At 46.7% G+C, this 27,562-nt stretch overlaps 1 protein-coding gene across 1 annotated transcript; it reads left to right on the forward strand.

Moving 5' to 3' along the window:
- Window positions 1–2,896: 2,896 nt before the first annotated feature.
- LOC137309293 (serine/threonine-protein kinase B-raf-like) lies at window positions 2,897–21,180 on the forward strand (the record flags this gene model as incomplete). Its single annotated transcript, XM_067977551.1, has 4 exons — window positions 2,897–3,046; window positions 6,097–6,198; window positions 13,219–13,476; window positions 21,077–21,180. Coding segments are annotated over exons 1-4 (614 nt in total), but the record flags the coding sequence as incomplete, so codon positions are not given.
- Window positions 21,181–27,562: the final 6,382 nt, after the last annotated feature.

The following is a 27,562-nucleotide window of genomic DNA, read 5'->3' on the forward strand; positions in this document are numbered from 1 at the left end:
GACTTGAGCTTGTTGTCGATGGCCTTAGACAGAATCTTGTCGTCGACATTTAGCAAGGAAATGGGTCGTTGATTTCTTCCCTCTCCCCTTTCCTCTTGTAGATGAGGGTGATAAAGCCTTTCCTCATGGACTCTGCCGCTTCCAGTAGGTCTGGGCCTATCCAGTCCCACAGAGCCGAGTACAACTCGAACGGTAAGACATCACTTCCGAGAGTTCTACTCTTCTCGAAGGACTGGACAGCCTTTGTCAGCTCGTCCAAGGTCAGCGGCCAATCCATACTCTCCCGTTCGCATGATAGAGGACAGGATGGACTGGGCGGTGGTGCTGTCTGTGGGCTTCACGTCGTACAGCCCGGCATAAAAGGATTTGCTGATCCTCAGTATGTCAGCCTGCGAGGACGTCACCGAGCCGTCCTCCTCCTTCAGGCCGCTGATCAGAGGTCTCTCTGTGCAGCTTCTGGAAGAAGAAGCGCGAGCACTTCTCGCCCTGCTCCACGAAGTGGACTCTGGACCGGAAGATGATCTTTACGATCTCGGAGGCGAAGAGCGAGGCTTGCTGGCCCTTCACCTCTGAGTCCCCTGACGTCGACCCCCATCGACTGCAGCTGGAGTAGATCCTGCATGCTTTTCTGGAGCTGTGACACTTTTTTCTTTCTCTCTCTCTCTCTCTCTCTCTCTCTCTCTCTCTCTCTCTCTCTTCCCCCACCCCCCCCCCCCCCCCCCACCCCCAGCCACTTCTGAACACCTTTGAGGATGTTGATGTTGGCCTTGATCGCTTCCCACCAGTGCACCGTGGAGTCGCAGAGGGGCTTTATGGTCCTCCAACCTGGGTAATCCCTCTTTAGTTCCTCAATGTTCTCCGGAGTCAACGGTCTCATGCTCAGCTTCCATATCCCCCTGCCCGCCCTGTGGTCCTCCTGCGATTTACAGTCAGCGAGTAGGAGACAGTAGTCAGAGAAGAACACCGGCTGGACGTCGGTGTATCTTACCATGAGAGTTACATAGAAAATAGGAGCAGGCATAGGCCATTCGGCCCTTTGAGCCTGCTCCGCCATTCAATATAATCATGGCTGATCCTCTACCTCAATACCATATTCTCGCTCTCTCCCCATACCCCTTGATGCCTTTTGTGTCTAGAAATCTATCCAGCTCCTTCTTAAATATATTCAGTGACTTGGCCTCCACAGCCTTCTGTGGTAGAGAATTCCACAGGTTCACCACCCTCTGAGTGAAGAAATGTCTCCTCATCTCAGTCCTAAATGTCCTATCCCGTATCCTGAGACTGTGAGTTGGGGACATAAAGAGGAAGTCTATCCTGGAACGGACGGACCCGTCTGGCCTGGACCAGGTGTATCTCTGTGGCGCTCAGTCTGCAGGGTTGCTGAAGTCGGCGCGAAGCTTTGCATCTTTCACCGCCTCCATCAGGAGTTTGGACGTAGTGTCCAGTATTCCGCCGCCCCTGCTGGATCGTCCAGCCGCTTCAATGATGCAGTTGAAGTCTCCGGCGAGAACGATTGGCCTGGAGTTCGCCAGCAGCTGCATTTACCCATATAACTGGTGGGGGAATTCGTGATTCTTGAGAAGCCCCCACCGCTGGTCCAAGTGATGTGCAGCAGACCCACGTACAGTCACTGCGGTGCCAAGTGTTGGAGTGCAATTTTTAAAATTCATTCTTGGGATTTGGGCGTCCCTGGCAAGGCCAGCATTTATTGCCCATCCCTAGTTGCCCTTGGTGGTGGGGCCGCCTTCTTGAACCGCTGCAGTCCGTGTGGTGAAGGTTCTCCCACATTGCTGTTAGGAAGGGAGTTCCAGGATTTTGACCCAGCGATGATGAAGGAACGGCGATATATTTCCAAGTCGGGATGGTGTGTGACTTGGAGGGGAACGTGCAGGTGATGTTGTTCCCATGTGCCTGTTGCCCTTGTCCTTCTAGGTGGTAAAGGTCATTGCTTTGGGAAGTGCTGTCGAAGAAAATGACAGTGCGTTCTCTGCCAATAAAAGCAAGGTGCTGGCTCCAGTAGTTGTGTAGCTGGAAGCCTTCAATTGACAGTTTTATTTACATTTAACTGTAGTCCCTTATGATGGGTGCTGATTGTCTTTATGAAAAGCAGTTGAAGTAAAGCCATTGGGATCACCTGAAAAGACTTGGCATAACCTGCAGATGTTGATGTGCAATAGTCCAGGTCCTACAGAGCTCCATTATTCTAAACCCAGGAGAGGCATTGAATGTTACCCAAAAACATGCTTAAACTTTTCATTTGGCAGTAGCATGTTTGACCAGTCCCAGACTTGAATTCTGATCAAATCCGGAAGGCTCCTCTAATACCTCATTCACTAAGAAGGAGCTGGTCCCCACCCCCTCTCATCTCTCACTCTAGAACATCCTTTCTTATCTCTATTGTGTCTATACTACTATGTCAGTGCTCCTTTAAAGTTTCTCTTGTTCCATCTAAGATGCAAATAGCTCATCCTTCCCCCTGCGTGCTCACCGTTGAACCGTGTCTCACTCTTAACTCATACTTAGCACCTGAAAATTGTGGAACTCCTTACCTCCCCGGTCACAGAACTTTACAGCACAGAGGGTGGTCATTTATCCCATCGCTTCTCTGCCCTCTCTCTGAAAGAGCTCTCCCCTCAGTCCCGTTCCCCTGCCCTTTCCCCATTCGGTCCATTGCTCCTGTGCCCTCTCTCTACTATCTACATGGTCCCGTTCCCCTGCCCTTTCACCAAACCCTTTATAAATTTTTCTTTTTTAGGTATTTGTCTCCCCTTTCAAAGCTATTACAGATTCTGCTTCCAGCATTGTTTCTGTAGAGTCTTTCCATTCAATCCAGAGGCTTTTAAAACTCACCCTAGCCCAATATAATCACTACTTCCTAATTTGTCGAATCTCCATAATGCTCTGTTCAATCTTGGTCCCATCCTACAGCCTGCGTCTCGGCCTTCACCTGGCTCCCTCAATGAAGAAAAGTGCTGCTCAGGATTTGTGTAGAATGCTGACGAAAGCTCCCATTTCTACAGCGCCTTTAACACGGAAATCCTTCCAGGTGCTTCACAGAGGCATATGGGAGACGGACACGGTGTCTGGAAAAGCAGGGATTAGGAGGAAGGACCACAAGCTTGGTCAGAGATTAAATTCGAGGATGTCTATAAATGAGGGAAAGAGAGGTGCAGAGGGGGTAAGGGAGGGAATTCAACAACAAAAACTTGCATTTATATAGCAGGGAGTATATTTCAGGGAGCAGGACCAAGGAAGCTAAAGGCTCTGGTGGGCCAAGGAGGAGTGAAAGATGGACGAGGAACAGAGTGTTTTGGGCAGGGGGGAAAAGGGGAGATATAGGGCTGCTATTCAGGTGGTGTGTATCAACTGGGGCTCTCGTACCCATATATAAGAGAGCTGATCTAGGGTGTGGTGTGTATATTGTGGATCTCTGGGAATAAAGGCTTGGAAGCAACTGAAGAGCAGGCTGTGGTATTCTATCCTTCACCACCGGGATATCCAGCTTATTACATGCGGGAGTGTGTGGAGGTAGGATGGGATGAGGCTACGGAGGGATTTTAAGATGAGAGCGAGGATCCTAAGCTTAAAGCACTGGGCGGGGAGAGGAGGAGGTGAGTTTGGTGAACCAGCCGAGGCCAGCAAGGACTAAGCTGATGAGCAAGCAAGACTCACTTGTTGGATTAACAAATGGATTGAGTGTATCAGTGTCGGGTGTCTGAATTAACCAGTCCAGGTGAAGCACGTGTTTTCTTGTCTGCATTTCTATTGAACTCGATTCTGTTTTGTGACACCATCTGACCTGGTAATCTTTTTATGCTGGGTATCCTGATGAGGTCAACAATTGAAAGTACTAAAAATCTGAAGTCCCGAATGCTTTGGTAGGCATCGTCTTTCCGTTCGTTCCCTCCCTGCTCCCAATTTTCACCTCTCCTGAAAGCAATGACTTATTGGCACATTGTCTCCAACCCATGGGTCCTGAGAGAAGTTATCATCTAACAACGATCAGCTGGCTTAGCACAGACCAGAGATGGCCACTTCCCCACGCCAGGTGGTCATTTCCCCACAAAGCCATCCAGGGAGCTCAGGCGGCGATTTGGAGATTGTGAAAGGACTTTTTTTTTTAATCAGAAAGGGCAATGGATGCAAGGTTCTTTCATAACCTGCTTGGGGCGATAGGCGTAGCACTAAGCCATACACCCTAGGTAGGACCAGTTTCTATTCCTGGTCCGACCAAGTTTCAGTCTCAGTCTCAACCTTGCTGCAATTGGGGATCTACAATCTCTGGTCTAGGGATGGGGGGAAACTTAACAAGGGCTTCTGCTCCTGATTTTTATCTTGTGAACCCTGCTTGAAAGTATGTGTATAGGGACATTGGGTGAGGGTAGGATGGAGTGTGGCTATGGCTCCCACTATGGGTGAATTGTGGTTGGCCGCACTTGCTGTCTAGGCTGACACCTGAAGAACAGCTTTTTAGGGGAGAGTTTTCCAGATTTGCACTCCCCTTTGTGTGAAGTAGTAATTCCTAACATAACCCCTGAACGGCCTAACTCAGATTTTAAGTTTATGCCCCCTTGTTCTGAACTCCCCCATCAGAGGAAATAGTTTCTCTCTATCCACCCTATCAAATCCTTTAATCATCTTAAACGCCTCAATTAGATCACCTCTAAATCTTCTATGCTGAAGGGAATACAAGCTGAGCCTGTACAACCTGTCCTCATAACTTAACCCTCTAAGCCCCGTTGTCATTTTGGTGAATCTGCGCTGCACCCCCTTCAAGGCCAATATATCCTTCCTGGAGTATGGTGCCCAGAACTGAATGCAGTACTCCAGATGGGATCTAACCAAAGCTTTATACTGTCTAACTGTAGCATAACTTCCACCCTTTTCCACTGGTAGTGGATGGAAGTGAAGTTTGCCTGTTCACACCTGATGTGATGAGATCCTGACAGTGCTCTCTGGGATGTATGTGTGACACGTTCCATCACGGATTCTTCAGTTGCTAATCTAGCAATGTTTTTTTCTGGCTTATATGAGAAGTATATTGACTCTCTGGCCCCTAGTAGAAAGTTGTGAGCTGTATTGCCCAAGATGTTGCTTTGTATCTGGATTTCCTAAGCTTGGCTGAGCATTTGAATGTCTGTTCTGGCAAGGTGACCCAAGGGGTTCCTACAGGGATGTTCCTGTGGATGTACAGTACTGGCCTCCTGAGAGAAGCTGGCGAGGTGATAAGATACGTCAATGTTAAGACTAGTCTGGTATCTAAAGGCTTCTCTGCGGTCTGTTGGCAGAATGCCCTATGGTATTCCACAGGGAAACGTTCTAACTACTTATTTGAAGTCTAGCTGTTGGGGTTGAAAATTTGTACATCAATAATACTTGGATTCCAGGGGACTTTTCGCATTGAGTTTTAAATGGCAGAAGGCCAGATTGCTGTTCTTTTGCAGATGAGAGTGAATGCACGTAACAAATAACTTCAAAATGCAAATACTTGAACTCTTAGTTTACTGCAACGACGACGACAACTTGTATTTATATAACTCCTTTAATGTAGTAAAATGTTCCAAGGGGCTTCACAGGAGCGTTATCAAACAAAATTTGACAATGAGCCACACAAGGAAATATTAGGACAGGTGACCAAAAGCTTGGTCAACAAGGTAGGTTTTAAGGAGCGTCTTAGAGGAGGTAGAGAGGTTTAGGGAGGGATTTCCAGAACTTAGGGACCGGGCAGCTGAAGGCACGGCCGCCGATGGTAGGGCGATGAAAATTGGGGATGCGCAAGAGGCCAGAATTGGAGGATCGCAGAGATCTTGGAGGATTGTAGGGGCTGGAAGATGTTATAGAGATAGAGTATAAAGTATGAACTTCACCTTCTGAGTGTTCCAATGAGCGGTAGTGTTGATTCAAAGAATTTAAGCTCTTGCGCAAGTGTAAATGAGAAGCTTGTATCCCCAGGTGATGGTTGGGCTGTGACAAATGAAACTTCGTCCTTCGACTATTCTCGCCCCCCCCCCCCCCCCCCCCACCTCTCCTCACTCAATCTTTTGTAAAGCCTCTCTTGGTTTGAGTTAACATGCTTCACGTTTTCTCTTTCATTAGGTTTGGAATATCAAGCAGATGATCAAACTAACTCAGGAGCATATTGAAGCCTTGTTGGACAAGTTTGGGGGGGACCATAACCCACCCTCTATCTACCTGGAGGTGAGTGTACACGATTACTGAAATACCCTAGGAAATTTCCTGTGGTGTTGCCCACAGTTGGTGGTTGAATGGATTTTCTTTTTACGTATGCAAAATGGTGACCGAGTTGGGAGAAAGGTCAAGTGGTCGAACCTTGCTCCATGGAGCTACCTGGTGGCCACAGCCTGCAGCTACCATCTTGACAGCTGATAGGGCAAAACTGAATGCGCACCAGCAAGACCACAGATTGTGACCAGAAGAAGTAAGGTTTGTGGACAGAAGGTGTGTGCTCAGGAAAGTTGTTAGCATACAGACATATTCAGATTGTGTGGCAGATATACCAATCAGGTTGCTATTCACTGAGAAGTTGTGGGGGGGGGGGATTGAGGAGGAAGCTCATGGTGTAGATGTTTTCCTTTTGAGGGTGGTTTGGGTTTAGGTTTTTTTTGTTCTGTGGATTAGTGAGTTCTACATCACCAATTCAGGTGGTGAAGCTACTCCTCCCCCCCGCCCCCCCCCCCCCCCCCCCCCACTCAATTCCTTTTTCTCTTTCCTCTCTTGAAGATGCTGACACTTGCTAGGGGTATGGTGCCAGCCAGCTCTCTGGCATCTTACTTAGGTGGCTATATATTCAACCCTCATCTGAGATTTCCTCAGCCCGGTTTGTTCCACTACCAGAAGATTCCTTGCTTATCCCTGCGTTCATCGCCTCATGCGAGCGATTTCCCGATCGCTTCTTTCACCGATCTCTCTGCTTCTGCCCCTTAGACTTCAGCTATCTCAGGACTGCGGGATTGGAGTTCCGCTCTGCAGACACATCACCTTTGTCCTCGCCCAGCTCCGTTGGCCTCCTGTGCCCCAGTGAACTGAGTTCAAATCCTGGTGTTTATTTTAAATTCGTCCATGTTCAGATGTCTCTCTCCAGCTGTTTGCCCCAGTCCCCTCCCTCTTCTTCTGACACCGGATTGCTATTTGCCCCCTGGCCCCTTCACCACCATCAGAGGCCGACTTTCCACCCATTACGTCCCTACCTTCTGCCACACACTCTCTCAAAAGAGTTGACCCTCCCGCCTTCAAAAATCTCCATATAGACCAATCTGGTCGACTGTACTGTATCTTTAGTCTGTCCCTCCCCACCCCTTTCCTTCACCTTTTGCTTAGTATCAGCCTATTTTCTCTGAGGAATGCTGCATAATGGCATGTTGCTGTTATCATCTGGGACCATGCAGGAATAATGGCCCCTGGGCCAGAGGGCTGCCAATGGCAGTGGAACTGTTGGCCTGTAACAAACAGAGAGAAGAGGACAAGTTCTGAGGAGGGAGGTCTCTCCAGCCCTGTGGGAGCTGGTACTGGGTGTGAGCCTGTTGATTTTTTGCGGTACTGGGTGTGGGCCTGTTGATTTTTTGCGGTACTGGGTGTGAGCCTGTTGATTTTTGGCGGTACTGGGTGTGGGCCTGTTGATTTTTGGCGGTACTGGGTGTGGGCCTGTTGATTTTTGGCGGTACTGGGTGTGAGCCTGGTGATTTTTGGTGGTACTGGGTGTGGGCCTGTTGATTTTTGGCGGTACTGGGTGTGGGCCTGTTGATTTTTGGCGGTACTGGGTGTGGGCCTGTTGATTTTTGGCGGTACTGGGTGTGGGCCTGTTGATTTTTGGCGGTACTGGGTGTGGGCCTGTTGATTTTTGGCGGTACTGGGTGTGGGCCTGTTGATTTTTGGCGGTACTGGGTGTGAGCCTGGTGATTTTTGGTGGTACTGGGTGTGGGCCTGTTGATTTTTGGCGGTACTGGGTGTGGGCCTGTTGATTTTTGGCGGTACTGGGTGTGGGCCTGTTGATTTTTGGCGGTACTGGGTGTGGGCCTGTTGATTTTTGGCGGTACTGGGTGTGAGCCTGGTGATTTTTGGTGGTACTGGGTGTGGGCCTGTTGATTTTTGACGGTACTGGGTGTGGGCCTGTTGATTTTTGGCAGTACTGGGTGTGGGCCTGTTGATTTTTGGCAGTACTGGGTGTGGGCCTGGTGATTATTGGCAGTACTGGGTGTGAGCCTGGTGATTTTTGGCAGTACTGGGTGTGGGCCTGGTGATTATTGGCAGTACTGGGTGTGAGCCTGGTGATTTTTGGCAGTACTGGGTGTGGGCCTGGTGATTTTTGGCGGTAGTACCAGAATGATGAGTTTTTCACTTACCTTTTACTTAGCCTTGGCTGCCTGTCCGTTCCCAGGCTTGCGATTGTTGCTGGAACACTGCGCACCGTGCTGTTTAGAGACTCCAGACTCTCACCAATGAAGGAATGAATGTGCTGAGCTGACCTCGCCGTGACCCACAGAAGCACAGTGACATAAGACAGTCCTTTTGTTTTGCAAGAGGGATTTATAGTATCCACGCAGGCTGTTTGTGGGCCAGATTCCTGAAACAGTGCATGTGTGCACGCTGACTCTGGGTGCATAGACTGTGGGAACAGCACGTCACCTTGTACAGCATTACTATGTAGCACTAATTCCCACGCTGTCAGAGACCAAGTTAGATCAACAGACTTCCATAGTTATTTTTTTAATATAAAGCATTGAGGTGAGGTAAAAGTTGATGTTACATTCCGCACACAGCCTGCTCACCTGCGCCTCTTAAACCTCTTCATCTCAAGGAGGCTGAAATGCAAAGGGGTGGAAGTTATGCTACATTTATATAAAGCTCTGGTTCAACCCCATCTGGAGACTGTGTTCAGTTCTGGGCACTGCACCTCAGGAAGGATATATTGCCCTTGGAGGGGGTGCAGCACAGATTCACCAGCATGATACCAGGACCTAAATGGGTTAAATTATGAGGACAGGTTGCATAGACTAGGCTTGTATTCCCTTGAGTATAGAAGATTAAGGTGATCTAATTGAGGTGTTTAAAATGATTAAAGGATTTGATAGGGTAGATAGAGAGAAACTATTTCCTCTGGTGGGGGGAGTCCAGAACAATGGGGCATAACCTTAAAATTAGAGCTAGGCCGTTCAGGGGTGATGTCAGGAAGCACTTCTTCACACAAAGGGGAGTGGAAATCTGGAACTCTCTTCCCCCAAAAAGCTGTTAAGGCTGGGGGTCAATTGAAAATTTTAAAACTGAGATTGATGGATTTTTGTTAGATGAGGGTATTAAGGGTTACGGAACCTAGGCCGGTAGATGGAGTACAGATACAGATTAGCCATGGTTTAATTGAATGGCGGAATAGGCTTGAGGGCCTGAATGGCCTCCTCCTGTTCCTATGTGCCTATGTTCGCTACCCCTCCCTCTAACTGTTCTGACAGGAAGCTGATCAACAGGTCACTGTGCAAATTTCGAACCAAATCGATTGGTTACAAAGGACATTGGCCGTCCAATCGCAGCGACTTTAACATCAGTTGTTTGCATCAGTTTGAAGTGTGTGGGCTTGGTTTGAGGCCCTCACTGTAATGTCTCTATCTGGTGCTGATGGAGAAGGAGCCAGTTCTCTCGGTCCTGATGGTTTCACCCACAGGTGATGTGAAGTCTTGCACTGTTCACACCCAATTTGTTCCACATCTACCCAGTGTACCGTTTATATTCATACCTCCAGCTGCTCAATTCCAGACCCCAGTGGGACTAGTTCTAAGTGGCTCTGCTTATACTGCAGCACGTATCTGTGGAAATACCCCTTGACATTGCATGGTGCTCCTTTACAGCTTGGAGGGAAGATCTCACTTGTAAACAGGTGCCTGTGATGTGACATTGCTGCATTCTTTTGAATTGATCTAACAATTACTTTGAATGTTAGAACATTACTTTTTTGCATCATATAACTTTTAAAACTTTTTTTTAACCCAGTTTCCCACCCTGAAGGCCTAATGTGAGGGTCTCGACCATGAATGTTGGTGGGCAATTTGACCGTGGGGGCATTACAGCTAAGCTCAGTCCTATCCTCTAGCATCCATACGTGTACTTTCCAGCAGTTTGCTGCTGAAATCCTGTCTTTTTTTCTGCTTCCTGCATCTCCTCCACTTCACAGCCCAGAGGCTCTAAAAGAAACGTAGAAACATAGAAAATAGCAGGAGTAGGCCATTCGGCCCTTCGAGCCTGCTCCGCCATTCAATATGATCATGGCTGATCCTCTATCTCAATACCATATTCCCGCTCACTCCCCATACCCCTTGATGCCTTTTGTGTCTAGAAATCTATCTAGCTCCTTCTTAAATATATTCAGTGACTTGGCCTTCACAGCCTTCTGTGGTAGAGAATTCCACAGGTTCACCACCCTCTGAGTGAAGTCATTTCTCTTCATCTCAGTCCTAAATGTCCTACCCCGTATCCTGAGATTGTGACGCCACGTTCTGGACCCCCCCAGGCAGGGGAAATAGCCTCCCTGCATCCAGTCTGTCTAGCCCTGTCAGAATTTTATATGTTTCATTAAGATCCCCTCTCACTCTTCTAAACTCGAGTGAATACAGGCCTAGTCGACCCAATCTCTCCTCAAACGACAGTCCTGCCATCCCAGAAATCAGTCTGGTGAACCTTCGCTGCACTCCCTCTATGGCAAGTATATCCTTTTAGGTAAGGAGACCAAAACTGCACACAATACTCCAGGTGTGGTCTCACCAAGGCCCTGTATAACTGCAGTAAGACATCCTTGCTCCTGTACTCAAATCCTCTTGCAATGAAGGCCAACATACCATTTGCCTTCCTAACTGCTTGCTGCACCTGCATGTTTGCTTTCAGTGACTGGTGTACAGAGACACCCAGGTCCCTTTGTAGATCAATATTTCCTAATCTATCACCATTTAAATAATACTCTGTCTTTCTGTTTTTCTTTCCAAAGTGGATAACTTCACATTTATCCACATTATACTGCATCTGCCATGTATTTGCCCACTCACTCAACTTGTCTAAATCGCCTTGAAGCCTCTTTGGAGCCTCCTTACAATTCATGATCCCACCTAGTTTTGTGTCGTCAGCAAACTTGGAAATATTACATTTGGTTCCCTGATCCAAATCATTGATATATGTTGTGAATAGCTGGGACCCAAGCACTGATCCTTGTGGTATCCCACTAGTCACTGCCTGCCAACCCGAAAAAGACCCATTTATTCCTACTCTCTGTTTCCTGCCTGTTAACCAATTTTTATTCCATGCCACCAATCCCATGTGCTTTAATTTTGCACACTAACCTCTTATGTGGGACTTTATCAAAGGCCTTCTGAAAATCGAAATAAATCACATCCACTGGTTCTCCCTTATCTATTCTACCAGTTACATCCTCAAAAAAACTCCAGTAGGTTTGTCAAACACTATTTCCCTTTCATAAATCCATGTTGACTTTGTCTAATCCTGTTGATATTTTCTAAGTGTCCTGTTATCACATCCTTTATAACAGACTGTAGCATTTTCCCTACTACTGATGTTAAGCTAACCGGTCTGTAGTTCCCTGTTTTCCCCCTCCCTCCTTTTTTAAATAGTGGGGTTACATTTGCCACCCTCCAATCTGCAGGAACTGTTCCATAATCTATAGAATTTTGGAAGGTGACAACTAATGCATCCACTATTTCCATGGTTACCTCTTTTAGTACTCTGGGATGCAGATTATCAGGCCCTGGGGATTTATCGGCTTTCAGTCCCATTAATTTCTCCAGCTCTTTTTTTTACTAATACTAATTTCCTTTAATTCCTCCTTCTCACTAGTCCCTTGGTTCCCTAGCATTTCTGGGAAGTTATTTGTGTCCTCTTCTGTGAAGACAGAATCAAGGTATTTGTTTAATTGCTCTGCCATTTCCTTGTTCTCCATTATAAATTCTCCCATTTCTGACTGTAAGGGGACTTACATTTGTCTTCACTAATCTTTTTCTTTTTACATACTTGTAGAAGCTTTTACAGTCCATTTTTATGTTCCTTGCAAGTTTACTCTCACTCTATTTTTCCCCTCTTAATCAATCTCTTGGTCCTTTTTTTGCTGAATTCTAAACTGCTTCCAATCCTTAGGCTTGCTACTTTTTCTGGCAACTTTATATGACTCCTCTTTGGATCTAATACTATCCTTAATTTCTTTTGTTAGCCATGGTTGGGCCACTTTTCATTTTGTGTTTTTGCACCAGAAAGGAATGTATAATTGTTGCAATTCATGCATTCGTTCCTTAAAATGTTAACCATTGCCTAGCCACCGCCATGCTTTTTAATGAAGCTTCCCAACCTATCATAGCCAACTTCTAATGCCCCAAATTGCTGAGATCAGCTAATTCAGAGATTGAACCAAAGACTTAGTAAGCTTCCAACTCCATCAGGCAGTACATCCAGACTGCAGTAGCCACTGTTTCGCAATTGGAGATGTTTTATATCTTCAGTTATGTGGAGAGATTGCAGAAGCTGGGATTATTCTCCATAGAGCAGAAGAAGTCAAGGGAAGATTTAATAGGTGTCCAAAATTATGGGCGATTTTGATAGAGTAAATAAGGAAAAACTGTTTCCAGTGGCAAGAGGGCAGAGATTTAAGGTGATCGGCAAAAAAATCCAGGGTGGAGATGAGGAGAGATTTTTTTTTTACACAGTGAGTTGTTATGATCTAGAATGCACTGCCTGAAATGGTGGGGGAAGCAGATTCAATAGTAACTTTCAAAAGGGAATTGGATAAATACTTGAAAAGGAAAGATTTGCAGGGCCATAGAGAAAGAACGGGGCAACGGGACTAATTGGATAACTATTTCAAAGAGCCGGCACAGGCACCATGGGCCAAATGGCCTCCTTCTGTGCTGTAAGATTCTATAGTTATTAACTGGCTTCCTGGTTAAGTGGTACTGAGCCTGTGTTTTAGAGTTTGCACAAGTTTAATGTAATGGTTTAAGCTGAAGACTCTTTAAAGTGATGCTTTACATGCAGTATGTATGTTCTTGATAAATCCCTGGATGCTGTTAACTGAAGTTCCGTTGGACGAGTGCTTAAATGATTCATTTCAGTCTGCCATGGTTGCACTACATTAATGAAGATGCAAATAGGAGCAGTGTTAAAAGTAACTACCACTCTTCAATTGCTAAGTAGCTTCCATTCTGAATTCTGTTCCAGGCATATGAAGAGTACACAAGCAAGTTGGACGCACTGCAGCTGCGTGAGCAGCAGTTGCTGGAGTCCATGGGGAACGGCACGGAGTTCCCAAACACTAACCCCACCCTGACGGACTTGATGGAGCCCTGTACCAACCTTTCTGTCACTCAGAACTCTCCGGGCTTGTTACAGAACCCAAGTGACAGTTCGAGGGCCAACCCCAAATCACCTCAGAAACCCATTGTTCGAGTCTTCCTGCCCAACAAACAGAGGACTGTGGTGAGTAAAATCAGTGAAAGGAGTGACATGAGATTCTGAGGAACAACTGCAGGCCAACAAGTGGTCCTTAGTTCATGAAGACCGGAAAACAATAAGATCACTTGTATTGTGGACCTTTGTGGACATAATCCAAATGTATTTCCTTAACACTCCCCACGTGCACCTACTGTAACTCCTAGTCACACGGAGCTCTCCCTTAAAGGTTGTTTCTTTTATTAATTTTGTTAAATGTGTCCCCTGTTCATGTGCCCAGTGTGCCCCGTTAAATGTGTCCCCTGTTCATGTGCCCAGTGTGCCCCATTAAATGTGTCCCCTGTTCATGTGCCCAGTGTGCCCCATTACATGTGTCTCCTGTTCATAGTATCATAGTAGGTACTGCACAGGAGTAGGCCATTCGGCCCATTGTGCTGACTCTTTGAAAGAGTTAACCAATTAATCCCAATCCCCTGCTCTTTCCCCATAGACCTATAATTTTTTTCCCCTTCAAGTATTTATCCAATTCTCCTTTGAAAGTGCTTCCACCACCCTTTCAAGCAGTGCACTCCAGATCATTACAACTCATTGCTTAAAAAAAGTTTCCTCATGTCGCCTCTGGCTCTTTTGTCGATCACCTTAAATCTGTGTCCTCTGGTTACTGACCCTTCTGCCACTGGAAACAGTTTCTCCTTATTTACTCTGTCAAAACTGTTCATGATTTTGAACACCTCTCAAATCTCCCCTTAACCTTCTCTGTTCTAAGGAAAACAACCCCAAATTCTCCAGTCTCTTCACATAACTGAAGTCCTTCATCCCTGGTATTATTCCAGTAAATCTCTTCTGCACCCTCTCTAAGGCCTTGACAGCCTTCCTAAAGTTTGGTGCCCAGAATGGAACATAATATTCTAGCTGCGGCCTAACCAGTATCTTATAAAAGTTTAGCATAACTTCCTTGCTTTTGTGCTCTGTGCCTGATAATAAAGCCCAGGAGCCCATATGCTTTTTTAACAGCCTTCTCAACATGTCCTGCCACCTTCAAAGATTGCTTATGTGTATCCCCAGGTCTCTGTTCCTGTACCCTCTTTAAAATTATACCATATAGTTTATATTGCCTCTCCTCATTCTCCCTACCAAAATGTATCATTTCACACTTCTCTGCGTTAAATTTCATCTGCCATGTGTCTGCCCATTCCACCAGTCTATATCCTCCTGAAGTCTGTCCACGTCCTCCACATTGTTTACCACATTCTCGAGTTTCGTGTGATCTGCAAACTTTGAAATTATACCCTCTATACCCAAGTCCAGGTCATTAATATATATCAAAAAGAGCAGTGGTCCTAATACTGACCCCTGGGGAACACCACTGTATACTTCCCTCTAGTCTGAAAAACAACCGCTCACCACTACTCTCTGCTTTCTGTCCCTTAGCCAATTTTGTATCCACACTGCCACTGTCCCTTTAATCCCATGGGCTTTAATTTTGCTAACAAGTCTATTATGTGGTACTTTATCAAATGTCTTGTGAAAGTCCATATACACAACATCAACCGCACTACCCTCATCAACCTTTTCTGATACTTGATCAAAGAAATCCATCAAGTTAGTCAAACACGATTTTCCTTTAACAAATCCGTGCTGACTTTCATTTTTTAGCCCATACTTTTCCAAGTGCCAATTCATTTTGTCCCGGATTATTGTCTCTAAAAGTTTCCCCACCACCGACGTTAGGCGAACTGGCCTGTTATTGTCTGGTTTATCCCTCTCCCCTTTTTTGAACAGGGGTGTAACATTTGCAATTCTCCAGTCCTCTGGCACCATCCCCATATCTAAGGAGGATTGGAAGATTGTGGCCAGAGTCTCCGCAATTTCCACCCTTACTTCCCTCAGTAACCGAGGATGTATCCCATCTGGACCGGGTGACTTTTCTACTTTGAGTACAGCCAATCTTTTAAGTACCTCCTCTTTATCTATCTATTTTTATCCTCTCCAATATCGCTCCTACCTCCTCCTTTACTGCTACAATGGCAGCATCCTCTTCTCTAGTGAAGACTGATGCGAAGTATTCATTTAGTAACTCAGCCATGCCCTCTGCCTCCACAAGAAGATCTCCTTTTTTGTCCCTAATCAGTCCCACCCTTTGACTACCCTTTTACAATTTATATATTAAAAGACTTTGGTGGTGGGGGGCGGGGGGGGTTCCTTTTCATGTTAACCGCTAATCTATTCTCATACTCTCTCTTTGCCCCTCTTATTCCCTTTTTTAGATCTCCTCTGTACTTTCTGTATTCAGCCTGGTTCTTTACTGTATTATGAACCTTGCATTTGTCATTAGCCTCCTTTTTCTGTTTCATTTTAATCTCTATATCTTCAATCATCCAGAGAGCTCCAGCTTTGGATGCCCTTCCTTTGCCCCCTTGTAGGAATGTGTCTACTCTGTACCCAAACTATCTCCTCCTTGAAGGCCTCCCATTGTTCAATTACTGTTTTGCCACTAATTTGTGATTCCAATCCACCAGGGCAAGATCCGTTTTTAACTCACTGAAATTAGCCCTCCTCCAGTTAAGTGTTTTCACATTTGATTGTTCCTTGTCCTTTTCCATAACTATTCTAAACCTAATAATATTATGATCACTGGTCCCCAAATGCTCCCCTACTGAAACATGTTCCACCTGCCCCACTTCATTCCCCAGAACTAGATCCAGCACTGCTTCCTTCCTCGTTTGGCTGGCAACATACTGATCAAGAAAGTTCTCTTGTACACGTTTCAGGAATTCCTGCCCTTCTTTGTCCTTCACACTGTTGCTGTCCCAGCCTACATTGGGATAATTGAAGTCCCCCATTATCACTATAGATCTTGGATCTTTCTGTAATTTGCCTGCAAATTTGCTCCTCTATCTTCTTCCCACTATTTGGTGGCCTATACTATACACCCAGTAGCAAAATAGCTCCTCTATTCCTTAATTCTAACCAAATATATTCTGCATTTGATCCCCTCAACTACAACTAATAGTTTATTTGATCAATACCTGCCACCCCCCTCCTTTTTTTCCTCCCCTATATTTCCTGAATACCTTGTAGCCAGGAAAAGTGTGCAGCATTAAATGTGTCCCCTGTCTGTGTGCCCCATTAAATATGTCCCCTGTTCATGTATGCCATTAAATGTGAACCCTGTTCATGTGCCCAGTGTGCCCTATTAAATGTGAACCCTGTTCGTGTGCCCAGTGTGCCCTATTAAATGTGAACCCTGTTCGTGTGCCCAGTGTGCCCTATTAAATGTGAACCCTGTTCGTGTGCCCAGTGTGCCCCATTAAATGTGGCCCCTGTACCCTATTAATTACATCATCTGTCTAGTGCGCCCCAATAAAGTCAGATTCAGTTTGCTGATCGATTGCCATTGCAGTTTTCCATTTCCCTCTATATGGAAAATGGACGAAAAAAGAAACAGTGTGTCAAGGTGGTTTGGACCCTGAGCTCCATTTTTGTTTATTAGTGCTCTCCTTTAATTTCTGCATCCTTTGAGTGCACTGTATATATTGTGTTTAAGCCTAGAACTATCAGCCCAGTGGGCTGGGATTGTCTCACAGGTCACATTCTCTTTGGGCTTTCCCTCCTAGCAAAGCAATTCTGCCAAAGATGATGGAGCCAGCTGTTGCCCCACTCCCCCAGCTCTGTGATATTTAAATGGAAACTGCACTCCTGCTAATGGGACACAGCCCAGCAGAATAGCTGCAGGGAGAGGGGATTTGGTGCACTGGAACAGTCAAGATGGGCCCGGGAGGATCGGAAACAGCAGGGTGTCCAGCACAGCTGATGGTCGACAAGATGAGAAGGAGCAAAAAGAAGATGTACGTGGGTAAGGACGTTGTTGGGTAGTGGTTTTGTATTGCAGAATCCTGCCTCGTGAAACAGGCTGACAATGGAGCTGGGGGGCACTTCCCCTTCAGTCCTGCAAGGATGGGCTGCTATTAAGGTTTGATCACTGCAGCAATGTTTTTAATGGTACAAAGCCACCCTTTTCCTCAGACTACTGGACAGCCCCTGACCATCAATCTGTGAGTTTGGACCACTGACCCCTGAAACAAATTGGATCGCCATCCTCACTGGCCTCGGACCCTCTAGTTTTCAGTCCCTCGAGGCATTTTCCTGGACTTTCAACCCTCTGTTCATCTTTTTGACCATCTGCTGGCTGGGAGAGTGTGAGAGAGAGCGCGAGAGGATGCTTGTGCACTTTTTATAGGGTCTTTCTCACTTTTTATTCTCACCATAGCTGTACCAACGTTTTGAACTCTGCTTTTTACTGATAGGGCATTATTTGTTTTTGACCAATTGTCCCCTTGCTATATAACTGGGAACCTACACAGCAAGCTGCCTCTATACTAGGAGGGGGCAGGAGAGAAAGTGAGAACCAGCCTGTGGGAAGGAGAAAGCTATTCTGTCCAATGTTGATTCATCTATCAAGAAAAAGTTACAATCCGTCACCCCTCGTCACAGCATCGAACTCTCTGAAATGACTCCCAGGTTTTCTGATTCCACTGCCCTGTCTAGAAGTCCACTCTGTGTTGATCACTGTTTATATGAAGAACAACTTGTCTTCAATCCTTAATTTGCCTTTTACTGGTTTCATCCTGTGCCTCCATATCCTATTGTCATGGTTTTACCTTGACTTATTACTTCAAATTGATCTTTCTTAAACCATTTAATTCCTTATGTACAGCTCGTGAGGTAACCACTCACTCACCACCTTTCAAGAGCCCTGATATCTCCAGTCTTTCTTCATAACTCAGACCCCTGACACTAGATCCAGTCTCAGGGCTCTTCTCTACACCACCTGCAGAGTATGTGCCTCCACAGTCAAAAGGTGGGCACCGTACCTGAGATGCCATCTGCCCAGAGCACTGTACAATTGTAGCATGACATCCTCCTGACTCTGCTGATTTAGCAATATGCGGTGTCAGCTGTAACTCAGTGGTAACACTCTCACCTCTGAGTCAGAAGGTTGTGGGTTCAAGCCCCACTCCAGAGATTTGAGCACATAATCCAGGCTGACACTGACACTGCAGTGCAGTACTGAGGGAGTGCTGCACTGCCTTCTTCAGATGAGATGTTAAACCGAAGCCCCATCTTCCCTCTTGGGCGGATGTAAAAGATCCCATTGCACTATTTCGAAGAGGAGCAGGGGAGTTCTCCTCAGTGTCCTGGCCAATATTTATCCCTCAACCAGCAACATTAAAACAGATTATCTGGCCACGTATTTCATTGCTGTTTGTGGGATCTTGCTGTGCTCAAATTGGCTGCCGTGTTTCCCTATATTACAACAGTGACTACACTTCAACAGTACTTCATTAGCTGTAAAGAGCTTTAGGACATCCTGAAGGTTGTGAAAGGTGCTATATAAATGCAAGTTCTTTCCTTTCCTATAGTTCAACACCCTATTCCAGTACATGATGGGAAAGATTGCATCATTGTCACAGAATTGCAGAGTAGCACCTTCTCAGTACTTTGTCTCTGGCTGGTTGATTGCTCTATCCTCCATGTATGTGAAGGATGTCTACCTTTTGAAGAACAGGGAAGATTATACCAAAGGGATAAACTTCACCATAATGTTCTTGGAAGCCGTTTCTCTCCGTGGACTTTGTGCAGGAGGCTCTGTCAGGGCTTGAATCTGTTAAGTGGAGGGTGAAAGTTGAGCCTGACCCTTGAAAATAATTGATCAAACCCTTGGATGTCTATAAAATATTGCCATTGATACTTAACTCTCATTGCACTCCAATTCATGTGGACTGGTTGAAGAGTCTGATTTGGCGCCATTGAAGAGGAAGGGTACCCTCGTCAAGCAGAGACGGGGTCCATCGGTTTGTTCACGAGTCAAACCCTTGTAGAATGCCGCCCCCATTGATATCATTTCAACCATCAACCATGGCACCTTTAGTGAATGCTTCCCGGCAGGTTTATTTTGTCTCTTTCGTGCTACTTCTCCCATTTAACATTCTCTGTCAAAAGCATGAAGAAACATTTCCTGCCCGTCACAACAAAGCAGAAGGAAACCATACAGCGAGCAAGAAGCCCAATCAAACCTCCGTACATTGGAGGGGGGGAAATTACCAGTGGCTGCCCCTGGTGGTTGTGCTGGTAAAGGCGTGGGTAAGCGGACCAGAAGGCCCCAGGTTAGATTCCTGCTGTCTGCTGAGTGAGTTGCAGTAATGATGCTACCTCCTGGGATGGGGATAAAAATCACCCTGCACCGTACTGGGGCGCGCGCCCAGCCTGCACCGTACTGGGGCGCGCGCCCAGCCTGCACCGTACTGGGGCGCGCGCCCAGCCTGCACCGTACTGGGGCGCGCGCCCAGCCTGCACCGTACTGGGGCGCGCGCCCAGCCTGCACCGTACTGGGGCGCGCGCCCAGCCTGCACCGTACTGGGGCGCGCGCCCAGCCTGCACCGTACTGGGGCGCGCGCCCAGCCTGCACCGTACTGGGGCGCGCGCCCAGCCTGCACCGTACTGGGGCGCGCGCCCAGCCTGCACCGTACTGGGGCGCGCGCCCAGCCTGCACCGTACTGGGGCGCGCGCCCAGCCTGCACCGTACTGGGGCGCGCGCCCAGCCTGCACCGTACTGGGGCGCGCGCCCAGCCTGCACCGTACTGGGGCGCGCGCCCAGCCTGCACCGTACTGGGGCGCGCGCCAGCCTGCACCGTACTGGGGCGCGCGCCCAGCCTGCACCGTACTGGGGCGCGCGCCCAGCCTGCACCGTACTGGGGCGCGCGCCCAGCCTGCACCGTACTGGGGCGCGCGCCCAGCCTGCACCGTACTGGGGCGCGCGCCCAGCCTGCACCGTACTGGGGCGCGCGCCCAGCCTGCACCGTACTGGGGCGCGCGCCCAGCCTGCACCGTACTGGGGCGCGCGCCCAGCCTGCACCGTACTGGGGCGCGCGCCCAGCCTGCACCGTACTGGGGCGCGCGCCCAGCCTGCACCGTACTGGGGCGCGCGCCCAGCCTGCACCGTACTGGGGCGCGCGCCCAGCCTGCACCGTACTGGGGCGCGCGCCCAGCCTGCACCGTACTCGTGGGCAAACCTCCATCCTCTTTGTCGGGAGACCAATAATGACTGTGGATAATGTCATTGTGTGTATGGGGTGCGAATCGAGCATATATTTAAACCCAAGTCTTGAATGAGCTGTGAGGCCTCCCACTTCCTTGTTATTGTTTCTGGTCTTGCAGGAATGTTGTTGGTCGTAAGTGAGGACATTTCAATTCACTGGTTCCTTGTTTAAATGTGTCAAACTTTACATCGATAAAACAATTACTGATGTATGGCACCAATAACATTTCAGTACTTCAAACAAAAATGATGTTTTAAAAATCTTTGACCTGGCATCTGGTTTTGTCTTTTTTGAACATATAACTGTTCAAACACTGTGTGTTTCGTGTTAAAAGTGAAAAGAACGAAAGCATGGGAACAATTGTGGAGGGAGGAGGAACAAGAGTTACAAAGTAAAATAGCCAAAAGAGCAGTCTGATCTTTGACTACAACATTCTTGCTGTGTATCAATAGTCAAGGGGCTGCCCAAATTAGACAGGAGAGTCTACTGGTGTATGTTGGGTACTTAATCCCTGTTGTCTTTTCCAGGTCCCGGCACGATGTGGGGTGACGGTGAGAGACAGCCTGAAAAAAGCTCTGATGATGAGGGGACTAACCACAGACTGCTGTGCAGTCTACAGGACACAGGACGGGTGAGTGGTGTGCTGAGGAGCATGAAGCTGGTGATGGAACTGGTTGAGACGGGGCTGTAGGACAGGAAAGGCCGCAGCTGGTGAGTGCCATTGCAGGAGCACCTGAAGTTGTGACGCCTGTTTGGCTCTCGGCTGCTAACCCTATCGTATGTGGGATTATCTAAAATACTTCACCAGGATGTGCAGGTGAGCAGTCACTTCTAATTGGGGGCAGCTCCCCCTACTCACCTGGTAGTTAGTGGGATTAATGTTCCCTTGGTTCGATAGCAGTGGCACCTTGAATGGTGAAGTATTAATGATGTACTTCATGTATTCTCAATCTGCAGAACATCATCAATTCATCATCTCCCCACCCCCCCCCCCACTCCCCCATCCACTCAGTTTTCTCTCATCCCCTGAAAGTGTTGACTCTGGCTGGGCTATGGTCTGCGGTGCCTTGCCCAAGACACCATTCTTCCAGTTGTAAGCCGGGCAGGTTATTTGACCGTGGAGGGCATCACAGCTGAGCTGAGCTTGATCTTGTGTTGGGTTCTCACCTAATAGTCCCATGCGCATGCATGTAATCTCTCACCCTGTAGTAGGAGAACACTGGGTAAAGGCTACGGACCAAATGCTGGAATATGGGATTAGAGTAGACAGGGCTGATGGCCGGCGCGGACACGATGGGCCGAAGGGCCTCTATCCGTGCTGTATAACTCTATGACTCTATGACTCTAAGATAAGCAATGGGGAAACCTGGCTGATTTCCGCCCCCCCGCCACCGCCACCGCCACCCTGGATATCTCTGTACAGACTGGTAACCAGACCTAGGACCTTGTGGTCTATGTGGCAGTTGCATGCTGGTCTTACCAACTGAGACATCAGGCAGGTGGCTACAAAACTTTGTTTATTTGTTTTATGTTTAATGGTTGGACTGCTGGAATTTTCAAGCAAGGGTGTGTTTTTGGGTCTTGTTATGTTTAATATTGAATTGAGAATGGAAGGATTTTATTCCTAAAATATTCTTTAGAAGTAGATTTAGAAAGCTGCAATCTACGTACAAATTCTGGACTGAAAAAAGCCATTCATCCCATCAAACTTGCTCTATCCGGAGTTCATGGACAATTGTTCTGTCAGGCACCTTCTCCCCCGACCTGTTTAACCCTTCCCCCCCCCCCCCTACCTTAAGGAGCCCCTCCCTTATAAAATACCAGGCTGTGTGAATATCTCTACAATTCCTAATCTCCATTCTCAATAAATATCGATCCAGCCCCCTTTAAAGGTGCCGATTGACCCGGACACAACTCCCATCTCTGGGCATCTATTGCATGTACCTTCTCTCATCTCCAACCTTGCTCAAACTTTGTGCGTTTTGTACTTGTTCTCTAGACCTTTGCTCATTGTTCCAGTTGAGTAGTTTGCTTACATTAACATCATCTTTGCAAGGGGTCTGAGTGATGATGGCACTAGAATTAAATAGGAATGGGAATTTTCAAACTTTCTGTTTGCGTTTTTTTCTCTTCTAAGAAAAGCGGAGTCTCACGTATGACGGGGAGATTGTAGCACTAAAGGGGCCATTTTCACTTCAATGGAAATGAAATTCAGGCGGGGCGTGTGACGGGCGGGGCAGCCGATCTGCTAATGCCAGTTTTCCTCCCTCACCAGGAGTGAAATTGATCCCCTTAAGGGTGTTACCTGTGCAGCTCATTCTGACAGGCACAAGGAGAGCATGGTAAATAGAATTCACCAGAATTTACATGAATAAATACCAAGCAAATGGTTCTGCGCTGATAGTGAGGAGACACACGAAGCTTGCTAGTTAAGCTGGACTCAGCCTGTCCTGTCCAGCTTGGAGTGAGATAGTTACGCTCTAAGACAAGCCTAGCCGCTCGAACAAAGTCACGTCTCTGCCCTTCTCAACATTTAATTATTGGATCAATAACACAGCAGCAAGTGAGACCATATGTTACTCAGAGGCACCCAGTATAGGAACGTTGGGGCAGGTTTGAATTATGAGGACTGCTGGCCACTGAGGGGCAGATGTAAAGGCCAATCACAAATATAGGATGTTGGGAAATCACCGTACCCTAGTCGGCATCTGAACGGAAAACGTTTCATGATGAGAAGCCTCCACCCAAGGAAAAGACTCATCATTTTCTTTCTGTAGAAAGAGGGATGAGGTCCTGCAGAAAGAGTTTAGGGAGCTAGGAAAGAGACCGCAAAGGTAGTAATCTCCGGATTACTCCGGGTGCCACACGCTAATGAGTATAGAAATAGGAGGATAGAGCAGATGAATGCATGGCTGGAGAGATGGTGCAGGAGGGAGGTCTTTAGATTCCTGGGGCATTGGGACCAGTTCTGGGGGAGGTGGGACCTGTACAGGCCGGAGAGGTTGCACCTCAACGGAGCTAGGACCAATGTCCTTGCGGGGAGGTTCGCTAGTTCTGTGGGGAAGGGTTTAAACTAATTTGGCAGGGAGTTGGGCACCAGGATGTAGCATTGGAAAGGAGAAACAAGGTGCATAAAGGATTGAGAGAGGGCGAGAGATAGCAGTAGAATAAGAAATATTACGCTATTAGATGGGATCAGACTAAGAGAGAATACGAGAAGGTCTAAGAAAGGTTTTCAGTGCATGTGTGTAAACGCACAAAGCATAGTAAACAAAGTTAGAGAGCTGCAGGCGGAATTAGCCACATGGGAATATGATGTTGTGGCGATAACGGAGACCTGGCTCATAAAAGGGCAGGATTGGGTACTAAATATTCCTGGATACAAGGTGTTCAGGAAAGATAGGGAAGGAAAGAAAGGAGGGGGGTAGCAGTATTGATTAAGGAGAATATTGCAGTGCTGGAGAGAGAGGATGTCCTGGGGGAGGGTCAAGGACAGAATCTATTTGGCTTAAGGAACAGTAGAGGTGCCATTACACTATAGAAGACTTTTGGATTCTCTTTTATGTTGGCTGCCACTCTATTCTCAAACTCTCTCTTTGCCCCTCTCATTTCCTTTCTTGCCCCCCTTCTCAACTTTCTATATTCAACCTGGTTCTCACTTGTGTTATCAACCTGACATCTGTCATACGTCCCTTTTTTCCATTTCATCTTACTCTCTATCTCTCGTCATCTAGGGAGACCGACTATTGGGAAGGATATAGAGGAGCAAATTTGCAGGGAAATTACAGAGATGTGCAAGAACTATAGAGTAGTGATAATGGAGGACTTCAACTATCCTAATATAGACTGGGATAGTAAAGAGCATAGAGGGGGGAGGAATTTTTGAAGTGTGTTCAGGAGAACTTTCTTAACCAGTACGTTTCTGGGCCAATGAGGAAGGAGGCATTTCTCGATCTTTTTCTGGGGAATGAGGTGGGGCAAGTGGGGCAAGTGTCAGCGGGAGAACATTTAGGGAACAGTGATCATAGTATTATAAGGTTTAGATTAACTATGGAAAAGGACAAGGCCCTCTCTAAAGTAAAAATACTTCATTGGAGGAGGGCCAATTTCAATGGGATGAGAATGGATCTGGCCCGGGTAAATTGGAATCAAAGATTGGCAGGCAAAACTGTAATTGAACAGTGGGTGGCCTTTAAGGAGGAGATGGTTCAAGTACAGTTTAGGTACATTCCCACGAGATAAAGGTAGGCAACTAAAACCAGAGCTCCCTTAAGGCCAGTATCTCCGCAATGACGAGCGATGGAGAGTAAGATGAAATGGAAAAAAGGGACGTATGACAGATGTCAGGTTGATAACACAAGTGAGAACCAGGTTGAATATAGAAAGTTGAGAAAGGGGGCAAGAAAGGAAATAAGAGGGGCAAAGAGAGAGTATGAGAATAGACTGGCGGCCAACATAAAAGAGAATCCAAAAGTCTTCTATGGGCATGTAAACAGTAAACGGGTAGTAAGAGGAGGGGTGGGGCCGATTAGGGATCAAAAAGGAGATCTACTTATGGAGGCAGAGGGCATGGGTTGAGTTATTAAATGAGTACTTTGTATCTGTCTTTACCAAGGAAGAAGATGCTGCCAGATTCTCAGTAAAGGAAGATGTAGTTGAGATACTGGATGGGCTAATAATTGATAGAGATGGCACTAGAAAGGCTAGCTGTCCTGAGAGTAGATAAGTCACCGGTCCGGATAGGATGCATCCTAAGTTGCTGAGGGAAGTAAGGGTGGAAATTGCAGAGATATTGGCCTTAATCTTCCAATCATCCTTAGATACAGGGGTGGTGCCAGAGGACTGGAGAATTGCAAATGTTACACCCTTGTTCAAAAGGATGTAAGGATAAACCCAGCAACTACAGGCCAGTCAGTTTAACCACAGTGGTGGGGAAACTTTTCGAAACGATAATCCAGGGCAAAATTAACAGTCACTTGGACGAGTATGGATTAATTAAGGAAAACCAGCACGGATTTATTAATTGCAAATCGTATTTAACCAACTTGATGGAGTTTTTTGATGAGGTAACAGAGAGGGTAGATGAGGGCAATGTGGCTGATGTGGTGTATATGGATTTTCAAAAGGCGTTTGATAAAGTGCTTGTCATCAAAATTGAAGCCCATGGAATAAAGGAGGCAGTGGCAGCATGGATACGAAATTGGCGAAGTAACAGGAAACAGAGAAGTAGTGAACGGTTGTTTTTCAGACGGGAGGGAGGTGTACAGTGGTGTTCCCCAGGGGTTGGTGCTGGGACCACTGCTTTTTTTGATATCTATTAATAACTTGGACTTGGGTGTACAGGGCACAATTTCTAAATTTGCAGATGATACAAAACTTGGAACGGTAGTGAACAGTGAGGAGGATAGTGATAGACTTCAAGAGGATATAGACAGGCTGGTGGAATGGGCGGACACGTGGCAAATGAAATTTAATGCAGCAAAGTGTGAAGTGATACATTTTGGTAGGAAGAACGAGGAGAGGCAGTATAAACTAAAGGGTACAATTCTAAAAAGGGTACAGGAACAGAGAGATCTGGGAGTATATGTACACAAATCATTTAAGGTGGCAGGGCATGTTGAGAAAGTGGTTAAGAAAGCATACGGAATCCTGAGCTTTATAATTAGAGGCATCGAGTACAAAGGCAAGGAGGTTATGATGAACCTTTATAAAACGCTGGTTCGGCCACAACTGGAGTATTGTCCAGTTCTGGGCACCGCACTTTAGAAAGGATGTCTTAGAGAGGGTGCAAAAGAGGTTTACTAGAATGATTCCAGGGATGAGGGACTTCATTTACGTGGATAGGCAGGAGAAGCTGAAGTGGTTTCCAGAAGGCTTTTATCAAGGTGCCGCATCAAAAGCTACTACACAAAATAAGAGCTTATTGTGTAGGAGGTAACATATTAGCATGGATAAAGGATTGGTTAGCTAACAGGAAACAGAGAGTAAGCATAAATGGGTCATTTTCAGGTTGGCAAGATGTAACTTGTGGAGTAAGTTGTGAAGAGGACATAAGGAGTCTGCAAAGGGATATAGATAGGTTAAGTGAGTAGGCAAAAATTTGGCAGATAGAGTATAATATGGGAAAATGTGAACTTGTCCACTTTGGCAGGAGGAATAGAAAAGCAGTATATTTTAATGGAGAGAGATTGCAGAACTCTGAGGTACAGAGGTATCTGGATGTCCTCGTACATGAATCACAAAACGTTAGTATGCAGGTACAGCAAGTGATTAGGAAGGCAAATGGAATGTTGTCATTTATTGCAAGGGGGGTGGAATATAAAAGTAGAGATGTTTTGCTACAGTTGTACAGGGCATTGGTGAGACCACATCTAGAATATTGTGTGCAGTTTTGGTTTCCTTATTTAAGAAAGGACATAATTGCTTTGGAGGCGGTTCAGAGAAGGTTCACTCGACTGATTCCTGGGATGAGGGGGTTATCTTATGAGGAAAGGTTGGACAAGTTGGGCCTGTATACACTGGAGTTTAGAAGAATGAGAGGTGATCTTATTGTAACATATAAGTCCTGAGGGGACTAGAAGCAGTGGATGCTGAGAGTTTGTTTCCCCTTGTGGGAGAGCCTAGAACTAGGGGCCACAGTTTACAAATAAGGGTTCTCCCATTTAAGACCGAGATGAGGAGAAATTTTTTCTCTGAGGGTCGTGAGTCTGTGGAACTCCCTTCCCCAGAGAGCGATGGAGGCAGGGTCATTGAATATTTTTAAGGCTGAGTTAGATAGATTCCTGATTAACAAGGGAGTCAAAAGTTACAGTAGGTAGACGGGAAAGTAGGGTTAAGGTCACAATCAGATCAGCCATGATCTTATCAAATGGCAGAGCAGGCTTGAGGGGCCGAATGGCCTACTGCTGCTCTTAACTCGTATGTATGGTTCTCCTTAGAGCAGAGAAGGTTGAGAGGAGATTTGATAGAGATGTTCAAATCATGAAGGGTCTAGACAGAGTAGATAGAGAGAA

Source organism: Heptranchias perlo, unplaced genomic scaffold (genome assembly GCF_035084215.1).
Source record: "Heptranchias perlo isolate sHepPer1 unplaced genomic scaffold, sHepPer1.hap1 HAP1_SCAFFOLD_1582, whole genome shotgun sequence".
Taxonomy (NCBI): domain Eukaryota; kingdom Metazoa; phylum Chordata; class Chondrichthyes; order Hexanchiformes; family Hexanchidae; genus Heptranchias; species Heptranchias perlo.